We start from the raw sequence: 18580 nt of genomic DNA, 5'->3' as shown, positions 1-18580 counted from the left end.
GTATGAATCTAAAAGGATGACACGGTTCATTAACATTCTTGTATGAATCTAAAGGGATGACACGGTTCATTAACATGCTTGTATGAGTCTAAAGGGTTGACAGGGTTTATAACATGCTTCTATGAATCTAAAGGGATGACAGGGTTTATAGCATGCCAGTATGAACCTAAAGGGATGACACGGTTCATTAACATGATTGTATGAATCTAAAGGGATGATAGGGTTCATTAACATGCCTGTATGAATCTAAAGGGATGAAGGGTTCATTAACATGCTTTTATAAATCGAAAGGGATGACACGGTTCATTAGCATGGTTGTATGAACCTAAAGGGATGATAGGGTTCATTAACATGCCTGTATGAATCTAAAGGGATGACAGGGTTCATTAACATGCTTTTATAAATCGAAAGGGATGACACGGTTCATTAGCATGCTTGTATGAATCTAAAGGGATGACAGGGTTCATTAACATGCTTTTATGAAACTAAAGGGATGACACGGTTAATTAACATGCCTGTATGAATCTAAAGGGTTGACAGGTTTTATAACATGCTTGTATGAATCTAAAGGGATGACAGGGTTTATAACATGCTTGTATGAATCTAAAGGGATGACAGGGTTTATAACATGCCTGTATGAATCTAAAGGGATGACAGGGTTTATAACATGCCTGTATGAATCTAAAGGTATGACAGGGTTTATAATATGCCTGTATGAATCTAAAGGGGTGACAGAATTTATGAACATGCTTTTACGAATCTGAAGGAATCGTAGTGAGATCCACACTGAAACGAAACTCAGAAGATTGACAATGCACCTATAATGAGCCCTCACACTTGGATTGCATTTTTATATCAAAGAGCTTAAGTTGTGTGCAAACTTCTGATTTTTGTGCTTCATATATGAAGAACAAAACATGGGGTGATAAGAGTAAATGCGTGTTATCCGTATAAAGAACTATATTGATTTATTTATTATATCCTTACTGAGAACCAAGTTTATTTATTTATGTTATACGTATGGAGAACCAAGTTTATTTATTTGTGTTATACGTATGGAGAACCAAGTTTATTTAAGAAAGAGAGAGAATATTGACCTTTGCAATATTCACATTGTAGGTGACCAAAAGCACATTAATATATTCTGCTATGATAGACAGACACGGACCAATAAAACCGTTCGCAGATTCAGTTTGGTTGTCTATGGTACATGTTTTTGACAATCAATCAAACGATTTTTGACAAGAGGCGTGTGTGGCAATCCAGAACATTTCCATCAATTCGAAGGTATCATAACCCGATTTCATAATATCTACACAACCAAGCATGCTGGAGCTGCTAACCTAATGACCCACGACAGTCAACACATCTACTTATACGGCATAAGAGTACAAAATCTGAAGTTTCCTTGTAATATTTCACTTCAGAATTAATTATTTACCTCAGAAAAGCAAATCCATATATAACTTAAAAAACAATTAAAAAACCACATGACATGTTTCAGTTATTTAATAGCATATATGAATGTTTTAAGCCTTGATAACACTGCCAGTCATCTTACGATTTTCAGGAGGGTGCTTCTTTTCTCTCCGAACTTAATTTCTCAAATCCACTTAATATTCTCTCTATTGTTTTATCTCTCTCTCTCTCTCTCTCTCTCTCTCTCTCTGATAAATATATTTCCCCGGTGTTGTCATCCCCCTCAGAGTTTCCCTGCCCACTATATCCAGTTGCAATTGTAGGCTTCAGTATCAGCAATTACAGGTTTGCTCAGCATGCTCTCTAATGTCAGCATAATTTATTTTACAGTGTAAGTTTAAACATATATAGCGTACGTTTAAACAGCTATAGTGTAAGTTTAAAGATCTATAGCGTACGTTTAAACATCTATAGCGTACGTTTAAACATCTATAGCGTACGTTTAAACAGCTATAGTGTAAGTTTAAACATCTATAGCGTACGTTTAAACAGCTATAGTGTAAGTTTAAACATCTATAGCGTACGTTTAAACAGCTATAGTGTTAGTTTAAACATTATAGCGTACGTTTAAACATCTATAGCGTACATTTAAACATCTATAGTGTAAGTTTAAACATCTATAGCGTACGTTTAAACATCTATAGTGTAAGTTTAAACATCTATAGTGTACGTTTAAACAGCTATAGTGTTAGTTTAAACATTATAGCGTACGTTTAAACATCTATAGCGTACATTTAAACATCTATAGTGTAAGTTTAAACATCTATAGCGTACGTTTAAACATCTATAGTGTAAGTTTAAACATCTATAGCGTACGTTTAAACAGCTATAGTGTAAGTTTAAACATCTATAGCGTAAGTTTAAACATCTATAGCGTACGTTTAAACAGCTATAATGTAAGTTTAAACATCTATAGCGTACGTTTAAACATCTATAGTGTAAGTTTAAACATTTATAGAGTAAGTTTAAACATCTATAGTGTAAGTTTAAACATTTATAGTGTAAATGTAAACATCTATAGTGTACGTTTAAGCATATATAGCGTACGTTTAAACATATATAGCGTACGTTTAAATATCTATAGTGTAGGTTTAAACATCTATAGCGTACGTTTAAATATATATGGTGTAAGTTTAAACATATATAGCGTACGTTTAAACATCTATAACGTACGTTTAAACATCTATAGTGTAAGTTTAAACATCTATAGTGTAAGTTTAAACATTTATAGAATAAGTTTAAACATCTATAGTGAAAGTTTAAACATTTATAGTGTAAGTGTAAACATCTATAGCGTACGTTTAAACATATATAGCGTACGTTTAAACATATACAGCGTACGTTTAAATATCTATAGTGTAGGTTTAAACATCTATAGCGTACGTTTAAATATATATGGTGTAAGTTTAAACATAAATAGCGTACGTTTAAACATCTATAGCGTACGTTTAACCATCTATAGCGTACGTTTAAATATATATAGTGTAAGTTGAAACATATATAGCGTACGTTTAAACATCTACAGTGTAAGTTTAAACATTTATAGCGCAAGTTTAAATATCTACCGTTAGTTACACCGCTTAGATTACAACTTACTGACAAATTAGCATACATACAGCAAATTCAACGACAATAAGGTACTGTCCATTTAATTTGCGAGGCGTGGAGTCTGTGATTTTCTTCTGAGCTCTTCTTTTGTATTTCATTTCATATATCTCAAGATAATTAATGCTTTTTACAATTAATATCATGGATATGTTATGATATTCTTTGGCAATAGATCAGGGTAAAATATTTTCCAGCTATTGCTAAAAGGAAATTGAACAGAAACGTGCCAGCCCCCTGTCCCAGGACAATGAATTGCCTGTCCGTAATATAAATACGGTATACCGTGCTATTTATCGCGGTACGTTCATGAATACACGGTACAAAAGTTTTCGTGGTTCCCAGCTCTATTACATATGTAATTCACTGGAAGGAGACGATGAATACTATTTAAATGTGTTAAAACGTTTGGCTATTTTCCGTGATATAGAGTTCTGAAGCCTGCAGAAATTACCACAGTCATGCCTCTGTGGAAGAAGCTTGACCTACCGCTCCATTCAAGAAAAAGAAATAACAGTTTAGATTTCAGCCAAAGTACTATTGCATATAATTTTCTTTACTGAGTCCGACCAAGCCTTTCTATCCAATTGTGAATCTTTTTCTACATGTGTGGGAATTGGTGTGACAGCAATCTTTCAGAACGTTCGAAGCTTTCATTTGAGCCCAATTGAATCTGATACTTTTTGTATAGTCGTCCCCTTTCTTCATAATTCAGTCTTCTTCTTCTGATCAAATATAATGGTGTCTCTCCGAATCTTGTCCTTGATTTTCCATCGGCACCCCTATCAAGAAGCAGTTTCACTATTTGATCATTGCCAAAATATGCACTGACATGCAATGGTGTCCACCCTTTCTTTGTTGTACCCTGAAGGAGATCGGGGTAGATGTAGAGGATCTTCTCTGCCATGTAAAGATTGCCAACAGTACAGGCAATATGTAAGGCAGTATTGTCCTCGTCGTCGACAGATTCTACATTAGCACCATGAGCTACCAGTGTTTTAAACAAGTTCAAATCATTTTGCATGATTGCAAACACAAGTAAACTGTACCCTTTGGAAGTTTTAATACTGGTATCACCTCCTCTTTTGATCAAATGCTCTGTTATTTCATGAAATTTATTTTCAATTGAAACTTCAAGCATTGTTTTTCCAGAAACATTGACCTCTGTGAAATCTAAGATAAGAATTTCTAACAAATTCTTCATTTTTTGTTCTACTGCAAAAAATGCGCAGTTTTTGTCTCTAGCTCCATGGTCCTGCAGACACTTGACTATGCCAAGATGTACGTGTGTTGAGGCAATATACATTGGCGTGCACATTTGTCCATCCCTGGCCTGGACATCCGCTCCTCCTTGCACGAGAGCATTTACAACTTCTTCGTCTGTATTTTGGCAGGCAATATGTAGAGGATATCGTTTGTATCTGTCTACCATATTTGGGTCTGCCTTCCACTGCAGCAGAGTTTTGACTATTTCCGCATTCTGGAGGTCGACCGCATGAAGGATTGGCGTACGAGACAGTGAATCAACTGTATTGGGATCTACTCCTTGTGCCAGAAGAACAGCCACAATCTCCTCGTTACCTGCTTCTATCGCATCATGCAGAATATATCTCTCGCGTCTTTTGTTATCAACCGCATTCACTTTGGCTCCTGCTTTTATCAATAGTTTTAGTAAGAGTACGTTGTTATCCTTCACCGCAGTTTCAACCGGGAACAAGTTGTCATCCGAAATTTCATTCGGATCACATCCACGTTCAATGAGGCATTTCACAAGATCCGGGAGTTCGTTGTCTTGATCAAAGTAACAGCTGCCCTGAACTATCGCTTCCACACAAGTTTTACAAGCATGTAACAATATAGTCGACAAGACTGATAAGTCCCAATGATTTTGGTTAATGGCATTTTTCACAAGATGAACGTTTCCAGACGAGACTGCATTCAACAAACAATGTTTCGTAATTGGCGTTCCAAGATCTGTCAAAGACCTAAATGCTTCCTCGTTTCCGTGTAAAGAAACTTTTAGAAGAGTTTTGTAATTCTGTTCTTGTACGAGCGAATGCATTCCGGACCAGCCTCTAAAAGCACGGAGAATAGTGGAGTTAGAACTGCTATATTTCCATCCTTTCTTGCTGCAGATCCTCGAAACGATATCAGTAAAGTCTTTGTCTGCTCCATAAAATATCACCGTGTTTCCCTCACTCACCTCTCTTGAAGTCAAAACTTGCATGTGTCGCCTTCCCATCCTGTCCATTTCAACAAAGAAGCTGTCTACGAACTCTTGGTTGTCAAAGAGGGGATGGTCTATGACGTCTCTAACGTTCCCAGCTAGCATTTCCTTTAGAAATCTCTTACTGATTACACTGTACTGTTCCGAACGAAGCTTGAACACTGTTTCGAAATGTTTAGGCTGGTACATTTCATCACGAACAAATCTTTTGATGAAGGAGATGTCAACAATTTGTAGAAACTCTGTTGGTATTCTGTACATAAGTGTTAAGCATACTGAAAGATATACTGATTGCCCTATAAATGTACATCGGCAACTATCGTCCACATTACAATATTCCTTCCCCCACAGTCTTGCAATATTTAACATTTTGCTTGAAGAAGGGGTATTGACTAAATCGAGTGACGACTGTATCTTTTTCATCGTTTCTGAAAATTTCGCTTCAATAAATCCAGGCTCAAACATTGTACTAGAACATAAAATTGCTTTCTGAAACACAGAGGCCACTCTTGAACGTTTGGAGGGAGGGGTACATTTGAAATTCTCATTAAAGGTAAGTACTCCACCCGACAGAGCGACAGCAGAAAGAACATAGTAAAGTTCTCTGTACATAGGCGCTGCAGTGGATCTGGCAAGTGAGTCAATTTTGTCTACCAGACAAGGTATAGGATTTCGGAAGAACTCGACTGTGCTTTCGATTGCTTTTGGAGACCTTGCATACGCCTTCAAATATTCAAAAAACTCGGATGCTGGTGTTGTCATGGCTATCGTTTTGAAATCTTCGTATGTTAGGCCAACAAATTCTTTTTTACTTCTCAAAATATTCACTCTTTCATCAACCGTGCATTCGTACTTTTCTGTATAACTAACCACCGTGTGTTTGACACTATCCATTGTCTTTATATTAGTATCAACCATATTTTCTAAGACTTCCTTGGATGGCAGCAACAGAATAGCGTAGACCTTTCTTGCTTTTGTGCACGCAACTATGGTATCTAAAAATAGATCCCATTGCTTCTCGTACTTGATAAGAATGGCATAACCTTTATCCATTTCAACTTTTGCCCACTGGGATGGCTCCTGGAGTATTAGTGGAATTGCTCTGCAGTCACTGGCAAGTATATCAAGGATAGCCATGCCAGCCGTTGTACTTCCATCTCCATGCAGAATTACCAGGGCCGGATTAGATTCGTTTCTCATCCTTGAGGTCTCCTCTCGGATTAGCTTCGTCTGATAAAGATGTTGTTGTTTGTGTTCTGCAAGCTTGATTGCAGTTCTATCTACAATCGATGAACAGAAGAAATTATCAATTTGTAAGACAAACAAATGGAACAACCTTGTTCCTCAACATTAAAAACGATATTAAAGAGACTAGGTCAGGATGTTTAATTTCAAACAATCTTATTTCAGTGGAGCATCAACAATTTTAAGGTCAGAAACCTCCAAAAAGACGTTTGTTCCTTTATAAAACATGGCTCCAATTATTAATTTTTACGAGTGTATTAGTTAATTAAAGTACTAGTGCAATTATGTTCAGTGCGACAAAACAAGCTATTGTCTCTCATCATGACTCCACTTCTTTGTCTGCCTTCCAAGGATGTGTCCATCATGACTGCTTGCCGAAATCTGCTACATTATTTTCAATTAATACTTTTAGAACAATGGTTTGTCTATTATTATCTTCTCGTCCAAGGAGATTCACTTCCTAACTGATGAAGTGAAGTTAAGTAAATAAAAACAAGACACTGAGTATTGAATATCCGCTTTTGTAGATTCGTTTTCTTTCGTGGAATAAAAAAAATTCATCTTTGCTTTACTTCTTAGACTGGGGAAGGGTTCCTTTTGTTTCCAAAGAAGGATATAATTTCGGTGGATCTGAAATTTTGGTTGGAAGCAGGCATGAAATCTACTAATACTAATGCCTTGCAAAATACACTGAATTTACACTGAACTAAACTGAATTACGCTAAATTGCATTGAATTTACTCTTCCTGAATTAGTGAAATCCGTCTCATTTGAGGCTGATTTATGAAAAAGGAGAAGTTGAAAAATTTACAACGATTCATTTGCTTGCTTCGGTCCTTTACGTGTAGCCAAAATAAAACTCTCTACATAACACGTGACCAGAATAAAAATCAAACACACGTCTACAAGTAATTAAACATTTACAACTTTTATCTAAACAAATTCTACTTCAAGCAAAATATGACTGGCATACACACTATTAAAAGACACAGAATAATATGGACGTCGATTTCAAAGGCTAAGAGATATAAACATACTGACTTGTTGCTACCAAAGACAGAATGTACCTACCGATAATGTTTGTTAAAGTCCTTGACTTCTTTCGAGTCTTTTTAACTAGAAAAGAGAAAAAGTGATGCTAATAAAACTGATTTGCAAAATGGATGGCCATTCAATTTGTATTGTGCTTAATATTCTTTTGAAATTTTTATAACCAGTCCTTTCACCCTGTATGTAATATTGCTTTGAATTCTTTGATAATCTACGTTCTATATCTACAAGTTTTAACACAAGTGTACTTTATGCAGATTATGGCCTTTTTAGCAGCGCTGTAAAAATGTAATTTGCAAAGTTAATAAAGCCCTATCAATACAATGAACGACGTATGGAGATGCCAACCAATGAAAAAGCACACCAAACATTGCTGCTAGTTCTCAAAACACATCGACAATAAACTGGCGTTAGAAAATAATACGTTTTGATGCAAAACTTGTAGTTTGCATTATCATATTTGCACAACGAGATAGAAATTCGTTATTCAAACAACTTCAGCGGCCATTCGAACTTATTTGACAATACACAGTTTGTACAATAACTATGAAGAACATGCGCAAGCAAAGGAAAATATATTCGTCATCTTCCATTTGGTCACGTGGTTACACCGCAATATTCTTGTGATAAAATGTCGAAACAATACTTAACCATATTTCAGTATAAACAACACATTATTTTAATGCAAACAAAACTATATTTCAGTATAAACAATACCATATTTTAATACAAACAAAACTATATTTCAGTACAAACAACACCATACTGTAATGCAAACAAAACTATATTTCAGTATAAACAATACCATATGCGTCCCTTTGCTGAAATGAAATAAATGTCCCATATTCGCGCCAATTCATGAAATATAGTACATTTTCAATTTCACGTGGAAGTTGCAATGAGTGAAAGAAAAATTTGAAAACAATTAATAAAAACTTTGTAACTTCCCAAGTAAACATTAACATCATCTCATTGGCTGTAAACATTAACATCATCTCATTGGTTGAAAACATTAACATCATCTCATTGGTTGAAAACATTAACATCATCTCATTGGTTGAAAACATTAACATCATCTCACTGGCTGAAAACCTGGTGCTTTCTTATTTCTTTTCTTTCAAATTCTTTGTATGAACAGGTTATACACAAATCACAAATATTATTTTAAAAGTTATGTACTAGCACGGTGAAAAGAAATGCTCAATAATATGTATTAATGAAAATGATTTAACTTAAGAAAAATAATTGAGATGCAACGTGATCAAAACCACTAAGGGAAGTAATTCAGATGCAACGTGATCAAAACCACTAAGGGAAGTAATTGAGATGCAACGTGATCAAAACCACTAAGGGAAGTAATTCATGACTATTAATAAGATAAGAATACTTTTCTGAAAAACATTCAACATTCATCAACTGTACGAATTATTATCATCCCACCCCTTTTCTGCCTTTATTACTATATAAACTTACAAAACAATTCCACTACTTCTTGCTTTTTGTGGACTTTTTTTTATCCTATTTTTGTTGGGAATATTGTAGCATTATGTTTCGTCAAATAACATGTTTTTAAGATCAAATTATTTAACTCTTATTAGACACAACAATTGATCCTTACCAATTTTAATGTTGTTGACGGTTTCTATTTCATGGTGATTATAATTCTTGACATAAGTACCACCCGGTATAATCTGGCCACACTCGTAATTTTCTGCAAAATAGAAACATAGAAATGTTTTTACCCCTTTGATTACCATAATCAGCAGTAACAAAAACAACAAGAATAAAACAGCAAGACTACTTCTACTACTACTACTAATAATAATAATAATGATAATTATTATTATTATTATTATTATTATTATTATTATTATTATTATTATAAATAATAATGGTGTTGTTTCTTCTTGTTTGCTTTTTACTCATTTCTAAACTGTTTCTTTAACTTTCTTATCAAAAGAAATCATTTCTCACATGTGCTTTTTTTACTTTGATTTTCCTGTCTAACCAAAATTATTACGAATAATACTTGAAATGGCACAGTACATGTTTTGCCTCATTGTTGGACAACGCAGTATGTGTTCAATGGTATCACATACCGGCGGATAATTCATTACTCGTGCAAACGAGGCTAAACGTACACTATAAACGTCATGTATTAAACTGACTCACGCTACCAGGGAATCCAAGAGAGGTCCTAAGTAAACCCGTCTGTATCATTTCGACTTTCTGATAAGACACCGAATTTAATATGCTAAAGTCACGAACAATTTTGGCTCTTTAACGTTGCCCGCTGAGAACTTTCAACTATCATGAACTTCCCTTACAATAATTATTAATACTTTCGTTCTAATATAGGGATCAACTAAAGGAAACCCACCTGCTTGTATGACTGTTCCACCAGTCGTTCTTTGTGCTAGTAATCTTTCTCCATTTCTTTCCTCCTCCAGACCTCCCTCAGACCCTACTTCCCCTCTATTCTCTGTGACCGAAGACAATGAAGAAATTCTCGTGGAATTGGGTCGGGTGCTATGAATCTCTCTGACCGCCGATCCTTTACTGTAATTGCTGCCAGCAGTCCCCTCTCCAGTCGTGAGAGCCTGAACAATTTTCATCGACTTCTGGTAGTCCAAAGTACCTGCATTGCAACTGGGTCTTCTTGATGCATCATTGAACGATACTATTTTGCGGATTTTGTTGCCAGGTTTCCTCTCCTTCTGTCCATGTGATGTGATGTCTGATGGAATGTCTTTACACTCTGTATGGTTCACCAGCAAAGAGAGATTTGATTCGGAAGATGACCCTTGATGTACATGCTTCCTAATGTCATGCAATGGACGTTTTCTATAAGTTTCCTTCGATGGATTCGTGAAGATCTTGGAAGGGTTGAGTAATGCGGAGCTTGCAAAAGAGTTATCAGAACTTAACCTTTTCAGTTGCTTTTGGAGAGTGTTTTCTTCTCCGTTTGTTCCATGGACTGCGTTAAAGCTATCACCTACATCATAAGGTGGGTAATTCAATTTTACAATTTCGTCTTCTCTGGAACGCTGCGATGAATATGCAGACATCTCGGAGGTTATTTTCAATTCTTTGACAGCAATTGTGTCGTCTCGTGTGCATCGTTCATTTAATTTATCAGATTCTCCTATCTCTTGTACTAATCGAAATTCTTGAGTAACACAACCTCCGGACTTAGATTGCAATAGTTGGTGTTGCTGTTGGTGCTGATGCGTACGCTGTGTTCTTCTACAACTCTCCTCTTCACTAGGTATTGTCTTTTGTACTTGCATTGGCTTTTTGGAATCAAACTTTCCATAAGCTGAGTTTCGTGGTCTTTCATTAAAGGATAGTGATTTATGTAAATTTCTTGAGACCATATCTTCATCTTTGTGAGCAGTAGTAGTTACTAGAATGTTGTCAGAATTAGTAAGAGTCTTCGTGACATACAGATCTGATTCAGAAAGTGACATTGGAGGTGTGTGCTGAATAAGTTCATGAAATGGACGTGTCTGCGGAGTTTCTTCCAAAATTTGGTAATTAGTACTGGACACATGCGATGTTTCAGTGCCATCGTCATTAAAACCTGAAGAAGAAACGGATATCACTGCCGAATCCATCGGTTTTCCGCAATGAATTTCCATTCTATTTCCCTCATGATTTTCAAATGATGTATCTTCTGAGTTGTTATACCCTTCTCGAATGGGAACATCTGCAGTATCTTTGCTTCCAACTGACTGATAAGATTTATGATTGGGTCTTGTGCACTCTCTTTCATAAAATGGGTATAGTTCTTGGTTGATAATGATACCAGATTTAGGTCTCAACTTTTGCCTGTCTTTATTCTGAATATGTCGTACACGCTCGTCCTCATTTCGTGTAAGGAAATCGGGAATAGACCTTCTTGTCACTTTTAATTCCTCTTGTGTCACGAAGCAATCAGCGTTTCTTTTGTCCAGTTCTTTACTCTCGGATTCTTCATTTGGTATTACGCGATCCCCTGGTCCAACGCACTGGTATACAGACCTTTTCCATTCTCTAATAGAAGATTCCATTTTGTATCGTAGACTGATTCCTGTTCCTATTTATCTTGATATCGTCATTATTCCGATATACTCCTTACTTACTCTTCACTGAAAAGATTACAAACAGTTAATCGTTATCCACAGGACCAAACTGTGGGTGAACTTCTTTCAAACTAAACGTTTGTTATAAAACTAAAATTTCAATAAAACTTCTACGTAATTTTGTTTACTATATGTACACTTGTCTCGTTTTTGCAACCGATGTTCACATAAAACATTCAGGCAAGTCGTGTCTATGACATAAGGCGCCGTTTTTGTCGTGTATATTGATACACTTTACTGATTGATCTTTCTATAGCTCTAAATGTAATCCATACAAATTATTGACAATTACGTGTATGCTTCATCAGGTCCATTATATATTTTCTTTCAGCTCCACCCTTTGATCAATATCAGTTCAATAAGTTAACAAAATCTTTCAAACCTTAACCCTTTTTGACCTAAGAACATTGTTGAAACCATACTTTGTAATTTTTGTTGTGTTTGCTTCTTTTTTATTTTGATGCAATAAACTTAAGAGCTGATAGCATTAAAAAAAATGTCAATGTTTATATCATATTTTGTCATGATATGTTACTGTTTTTATTGTAAGTACCTATATGAATGGGATATTATTCATTTCTAGTCAATGTAACGGTTTCGCTATACCTGGATTATGATATAACTGAGCCAATCTATTACTGAAATAATACTGTCGTTTTCTTCCGTTTTTTTAGACACGAAAATGAAAGGGGGCCACAAATGTAACAAGAGAAGGACCTTAAGTTGAACTAAGACCACGTGATAAAATAACTCATGTTATGACCAGTTAATTTTATAGATGACCAGTACGTCTTCAAGTCCAGTAGGTTAGGATCAAAATATGTTAAGAATACGTTGCTTCATTCATGTTTGTACTAAACTCAACAACAAATAAAATTAGGATTGGTATGCTTGCAATGCGTTTCTTTGCAAATGCTAAAGTATAACGTGAAACGTTATCTCCCTTGGCATGTCGCCACGTGTCAAATGTGTCAAGTACGACAATGTTAATTTGTTAATTCTGACTTGTGTTTTCACGCCATTTTTCAGCACATGATACAAGTGCACTGGATCCAGCAAGGGATCATGTTTGTCAGGGATTGATTAAGATAAATGTAATAAACTGACTACGAACACTGCAAAACTAGTATCTAGCTAGCCTAAGTGCTTTCGACTCAACGGATACGCCGCCTTAAAACATTGAAACCAAGCGGTTTAAACCAAGAAGACTAGACTATAAAAAATGACACTATGGCCAATCGATTTCTAGGTCAATTTAAAAAATCAGCATCCGCAACAAGTCTTAGTCATGTAAAGTTTTACAAAGACAACGGTTTGCCGGTTTTATTTGTTTGTCTTGTCTATGTTTTGTATTTGCCTTTAAAAAGACTCATTAAGAGACGAAAGCGCTTAGGCTAGTTAGATACTAGTTTTGCACTATATATATATATATATATATATATATATATATATATATATATATATATATATATATCATTCACATCCTTTACCTCAAACAATAAATATCAGCAACACCATCATTAAATTCACACAATCAGTACGAAACATAGGTGTTACTCTGGACAGTACTCTCAGATTGCACCAACATGTCACGATCATATGCAAGACTGCATATCTTAAGCTGATACGCATCAGCTCAATTCGCAAATATCTTTCAGTTGATGCCACTAAAACACCAATTAAATAACTTGTACAAAACTTAGACGTGTGTGTGTGTGTGTGTGTGTGTGTGTGTGTGTGTGTGATTTTGATTTTTAACGTAACGTTAACAATTTTTCAGTCAGATCACTATGATGTCTGCAGTATAGCAGTTTATATTGATGTCTAGCACTGAAGCATCTTGCCGCAGACATGTAGCATGATGTCCCACCCTGTCACAGTACTCTGACACCAGGCCGATTAATCCTAACACTAACCTCTTAATGCTGAGGCAGCTGTTAGTACCATTGTTGTAAATCTTTGGTATGACTCGGCCGGGAACCGAACCCACGACCTCCCGTATCCGAGGCGAACGCTTTAAGAACTAGGCCACCGGAGCGTTAAGACAATTGTAATTATGTCAATAAGTCCTTGTGTCAATGGTACGTATTTACGTAAAATTGTCTTACCTTCGTGTAGAACTGTCCTACAAATGCCATCCAGCAGAAAAATCAACACGAGATTCCATATCTCTAAATATACCAACAGAAAAATAGTTGTGCATTTTTAATCTAATTGACATGTTACCTACAATGTACATATTGCATTGGAGTTATTTTTAGCAAATTTCGTTCATTCCATAGTACTGGTTGTGGCCTTAGACGATAACAATACACGTTACATGTATCTAGAATCTTAACCACAAATATGCTGTGTCATCAGACACACGTGACATTGCATCAGTCGCTTGATAAATATCACATAATAAGAATTCCAGTTAAAAATATGAAAAGAAATAATAACAAACGCAATTGCTAAGGCCATATTCAAGGACGTACACACAGTATTTAACATTAACATGTTTGGTAAATAAATAAACAAATATGGTTTTGGCTCTATAAATAATACTGAGGCTAGACAAGAAGCCAATAAAATGTCTGCAATATGTCTGCCGAACAGTGTGTGTTAGGTATTCCTGAATTACGTCCAAAGACTGACTTTCAGCGTCTGCTTAAAACATATACATTATTAAGCATCGTGAAAACTACACTATTCTTTGGATTATTTTTGATTATCCTTGAAATTCCGATGAGTTCATGACAGCAGAAATATTTAAGAAGGCAGAACTTTCAAGAAAACAGCAAACTAACATAAGCAAAGAGAGCCCCCACCCCCTTTATATATTTATATTCTTAAGAAAAGTAAGAGAGCATCTGTTTTGCTATAACACTTTAAATTCAGATACCACGGTGCAATACGTATCCTAGTGGTCAACAAGATGACCGAGAACTAGCTATAGGCACCTCCCCTCGCCACCCCACCCACACCCCTGGCCCGGGGTTTGTAGATGGGGGTGGGGGCACCGTTCCACGTGTTTACGCCCCCTAAAATATAGTTCTGGCCCTGCCACTGTAATATATAACTTCTTATCATCTTGAAAATATTTCAACTTTTGCATACTTACTAGTCAGTTACATGTAGACAGGTACGCTTCATGCATTGATTATGTTGTATGTAACTGAACATTTGCAAATATTGGCTCTGTGGTATGTATGGCGCGTTACGTCATTACCTAGGCATTCTACCCAATACAGCGGAGTATGTCCTATGCTGAAAAACGGTGCGTAGTATTATCCCACTTTTAACCGCCAAAAGTGAGCGGTGCTCCATACGATCCATTTATGAAAAATAAAAATAAAAGATGACGATATTTCAATTTATATTCGTAATTTATTATCATATTCTTTATTTGTTTTTGTTTATCTTCCACAAACAATAAATCGTCAGATATGGAATGCTATCTCTTTTTTTACAAAACCTCGCTCAAAACAAAAATAAAATTTAATTGATTTACCATAGTGAGCCTCAGTTCAAATTTGGAACTAGGAAAATAGGGGGGATTTCCGTTTTCCATTTTAATGATGCGTGCCTGTTATTGTTCATACAAATAGCTTTCGATAGGCTACCGTATGTTTACGTGCATAAATTCTATACATAGTTAATTCAGTATTTAAGGTTTAAAAATATTCGTCATTTGGCAAGAAGTCATCAAACGTTGTTGAACTTGTTATTTGTAGTAGTAGTAGTATTCAGTGTGTGTGTGTGTGTGTGTGTGTGTGTGTGTGTGTTTACTTGAGAACGGGACACATATTATGACCTTGGATATCACGACCTTCTGCTGTTGAACGTGTTCTTATTATTATTATTATTATTATTATTATTCATTGTGTGTGTGTGTATGTATGGTCTGTTTACTTGAGAACGGGACACATATTATGAACTTAGATATAATGAACTTCTGCTGTTGAACTTGTTATAGTATTATTATTATTATTATTCATTTTGTGTGTGTGTGTGTGTGTGTGTGTGTGTGTGGTCTGTTTACTTGAGAACGGGACACATATTATGACCTTCGATATCACGACCTTCTGCAATATTCTTGCAGTTCCGAAATAGTGCTGCTTTTGCAGTAGGTCTAAGTTGAATGATTGTATTAGTAGTATTTTTGTTATTATTCTTGTTGCTATTATTGATTCTATTGTTGTTATTATTATTGTTGTTATTGTTATTGATAGTATTGTTATTGTTATTATTATTATTGTTGTTGTTATTATTATTGTTATTATAGTTGTTGTTATTGTTGTTGTTATTGTTATTGTTGTTATTGTTGTTGTTATAATTGTTATTGTTGTTGTTATTATAGTTGTTTTTACTATTATAGTAGTTATTTTTAGTATTAGAAGTAGTTTACTGTCGTAGTTGCTGCAGAATTTGCTTTTCTGTCGCTAGTGTTGCCATTTTCTTAAATATTTTTGAGGTTTTTTTATAATTATTGTCTTGGAGCTGTTTGGTTTGTTCTGTTTTTTTAGTAATGGTGGTAATGGTGCCAAGAATGGGAAGTTTTGGAATCAGTAATAATCAGAATCATTTCATCATTTTATGTTAAAGATTATATATTTTTTTTAAATCAATTCTAATTCATCAAATTTACTTCAACCAGAGAATATGTAATTTTAAATATAAAAAAATGAACTATATGAAGGTAGTAAGCCAGGAAAAAAGATGCATCTGTATATATGGTTAAGATTTACAGGGAGAGCGGCCTTTCTACTAATTTATATTGATTTAATCCTTGATGGGTTCCATTACATAAGACGAATTGTATTGAAGGGAAAGATAACTCAGTATTTCTTATAGAATTTTAAGACTAAGTTCTTTTCTTTGTTTTTGTTCTGTTTATTAGTTGTTGTCTTTTCTACATAAAGGATTCTGAGTGAAAATAAATCGTAAATGTTTGAACCAAACATTCTAAATTCTAAGTATTGTTTGTTTTACTATCAGGTCATATGTGCTGGTTGTTTACTGGAACAGTTTGTTTTAAGTGTCACCATGAATAACTTACTGAGGTAAAACTTAATTGGTAATTACGTATTCAGAAAGGTGAGACCAAATTTTATTATTATGAATAAATTCACAAAACTAATGTTGAATGCTTTCTTACTCTTGTTCTTCTGATAATATTATGTGATATATTCTATACTGGAACTATTCTATTTTGGAGTCTCTGCTGCTTTAGAATGTATCTTTGTAAATTAGTTTTTATATCTCTGGGTTACAGATTTTCTTTTTTATTATGAATTACAATACTCATTAGGCTTTTTAATAATATCATGTGGACGGGTCTAATATTGTAGTAATTAGCGAGGAACTGGTTTTCTCTGAATGTGATAAATTTGTTAATACTATTACAAAAACCAAAAAGTAAATGATTTCCATTTTTGATGTTAAATTTCGTCCTTAAGTTTTCAAATGTACTAAACTTAACTCCATCAAAACTATTGTTTACAAACTTCATTCTTTGTTATACCAATATTTGTATTGCACAGTTTTACCTCCGACCTTAATAGTTTAATTTTACCAAATAAATAGATTTAACCAGTCTTCCAAAATAACTCTTTCTTTTTCTTTCTTAAACATTATTCCAAGCTTCACTTTTGTACCATTTCATAGTAATGTGAAGGCTACATTTAAAAGCGTTAATATTTGGTTGATAGTATGTCCATTTTGTTTTCCAACAACTCTCTTCGTTATATTCTTTCGGTCAGCTTAAAATAATAACTGATCTAAAGTCGTTGTGTATCTTACGTTTCCTTAATTTGTCTCAAGATAATATTATATGTCATTCTAAGAAGCAAAACCAAATTAATTCAACAGTAAATCTCTCAGATTTGTAAGTTTTCATCTTTTAGAATACATTAAGTAGTTTATCTATCTGTATTTATCTATCCAAAGAATCAGACTGCGTTTGGTTAATATTGATACATTATATTCTACTAATAATTGGTCCATGCCTACATGTACAATGTCTCTACTAATAATTTTTCCAAGTCTACATGTACAATGTCTCTACTAATAATTGGTCCATGCCTACATGTACAATGTCTCTACTAATAATTTTTCCAAGTCTACATGTACAATGTCTCTACTAATAATTGGTCCATGCCTACATGTACAATGTCTCTACTAATAATTTTTCCAAGTCTACATGTACAATGTCTCTACTAATAATTTTTCCAAGTCTACATGTACAATGTCTATACTAATAACTGGTCCAAGTCGACACGTACAATGTCTATACTAATAATTGGTCCACGTTTACATGTACAATGTATATACTAATAAGTGGTCCAAGTCTACATGTACAATGTCTCTAATAATAACTGGTCCAAGACGACGTGTACAATGTCTCTGCTAATAACTGGTCCAAGTCTACATGTACAATGTGTCTACGAATAATAGATCCAAGTGTACATGTACAATGTCTTTACTAATAATTGGTCAAAGTCTACATGTACAATGTCTATACTAATAATAAATCCAAGTCTACATGTACAATGTCTATACTAATAATAGATCCAAGTCTACATGTACAATGTCTATACTAATAATTGTCAAAGTCTACATGTATAATGTCTATACTAATAATAGATCCAAGTCTACATGTATAATGTCTATACTAATAATAGATCCAAGTCTACATGTACAATGTCTATACTAATAATAGATCAAAGTCTACATGTACAATGTCTATACTAATAATAGATCCAAGTCTACATGTACAATGTCTATACTAATAATAGATCCAAGTGTACATGTACAATGTCTCTACTAATAATTGGTCAAAGTCTACATGTACAATATCTCTACTAAT

At 34.5% G+C, this 18580-nt stretch overlaps 1 protein-coding gene across 2 annotated transcripts; it reads right to left on the bottom strand.

Annotated features, from left to right (window-relative positions):
• Window positions 1-1494: 1494 nt before the first annotated feature.
• LOC149791204 (uncharacterized) lies at window positions 1495-15637 on the bottom strand. Of its 2 annotated transcripts, none has more exons than XM_089969667.1 (5): window positions 14834-15637; window positions 9987-11736; window positions 9225-9317; window positions 7628-7672; window positions 1495-6591 (listed from the first exon to the last, which is right to left on the bottom strand). In XM_089969667.1, the coding sequence occupies exons 2-5, from the start codon at window positions 11656-11658 to the stop codon at window positions 3686-3688; spliced, it is 4716 nt and encodes a 1571-aa protein (XP_089825793.1). In that variant the 5' UTR covers window positions 11659-11736; window positions 14834-15637; the 3' UTR covers window positions 1495-3685. The 2 variants fall into 2 exon arrangements, with proteins under 2 accessions (XP_089825793.1, XP_089825794.1); XM_089969668.1 differs by lacking the exon at window positions 14834-15637 and adding an exon at window positions 13839-14602.
• Between the last annotated feature and the right edge of the window lie 2943 nt (window positions 15638-18580).

The sequence above is a fragment of the Sinohyriopsis cumingii genome, chromosome 9 (assembly GCF_028554795.1).
Source record: "Sinohyriopsis cumingii isolate HCF-2022 chromosome 9, ASM2855479v2, whole genome shotgun sequence".
In the NCBI taxonomy this organism is placed as follows: domain Eukaryota; kingdom Metazoa; phylum Mollusca; class Bivalvia; order Unionida; family Unionidae; genus Sinohyriopsis; species Sinohyriopsis cumingii.
This window is presented reverse-complemented; position numbering and strand designations above follow the sequence as displayed.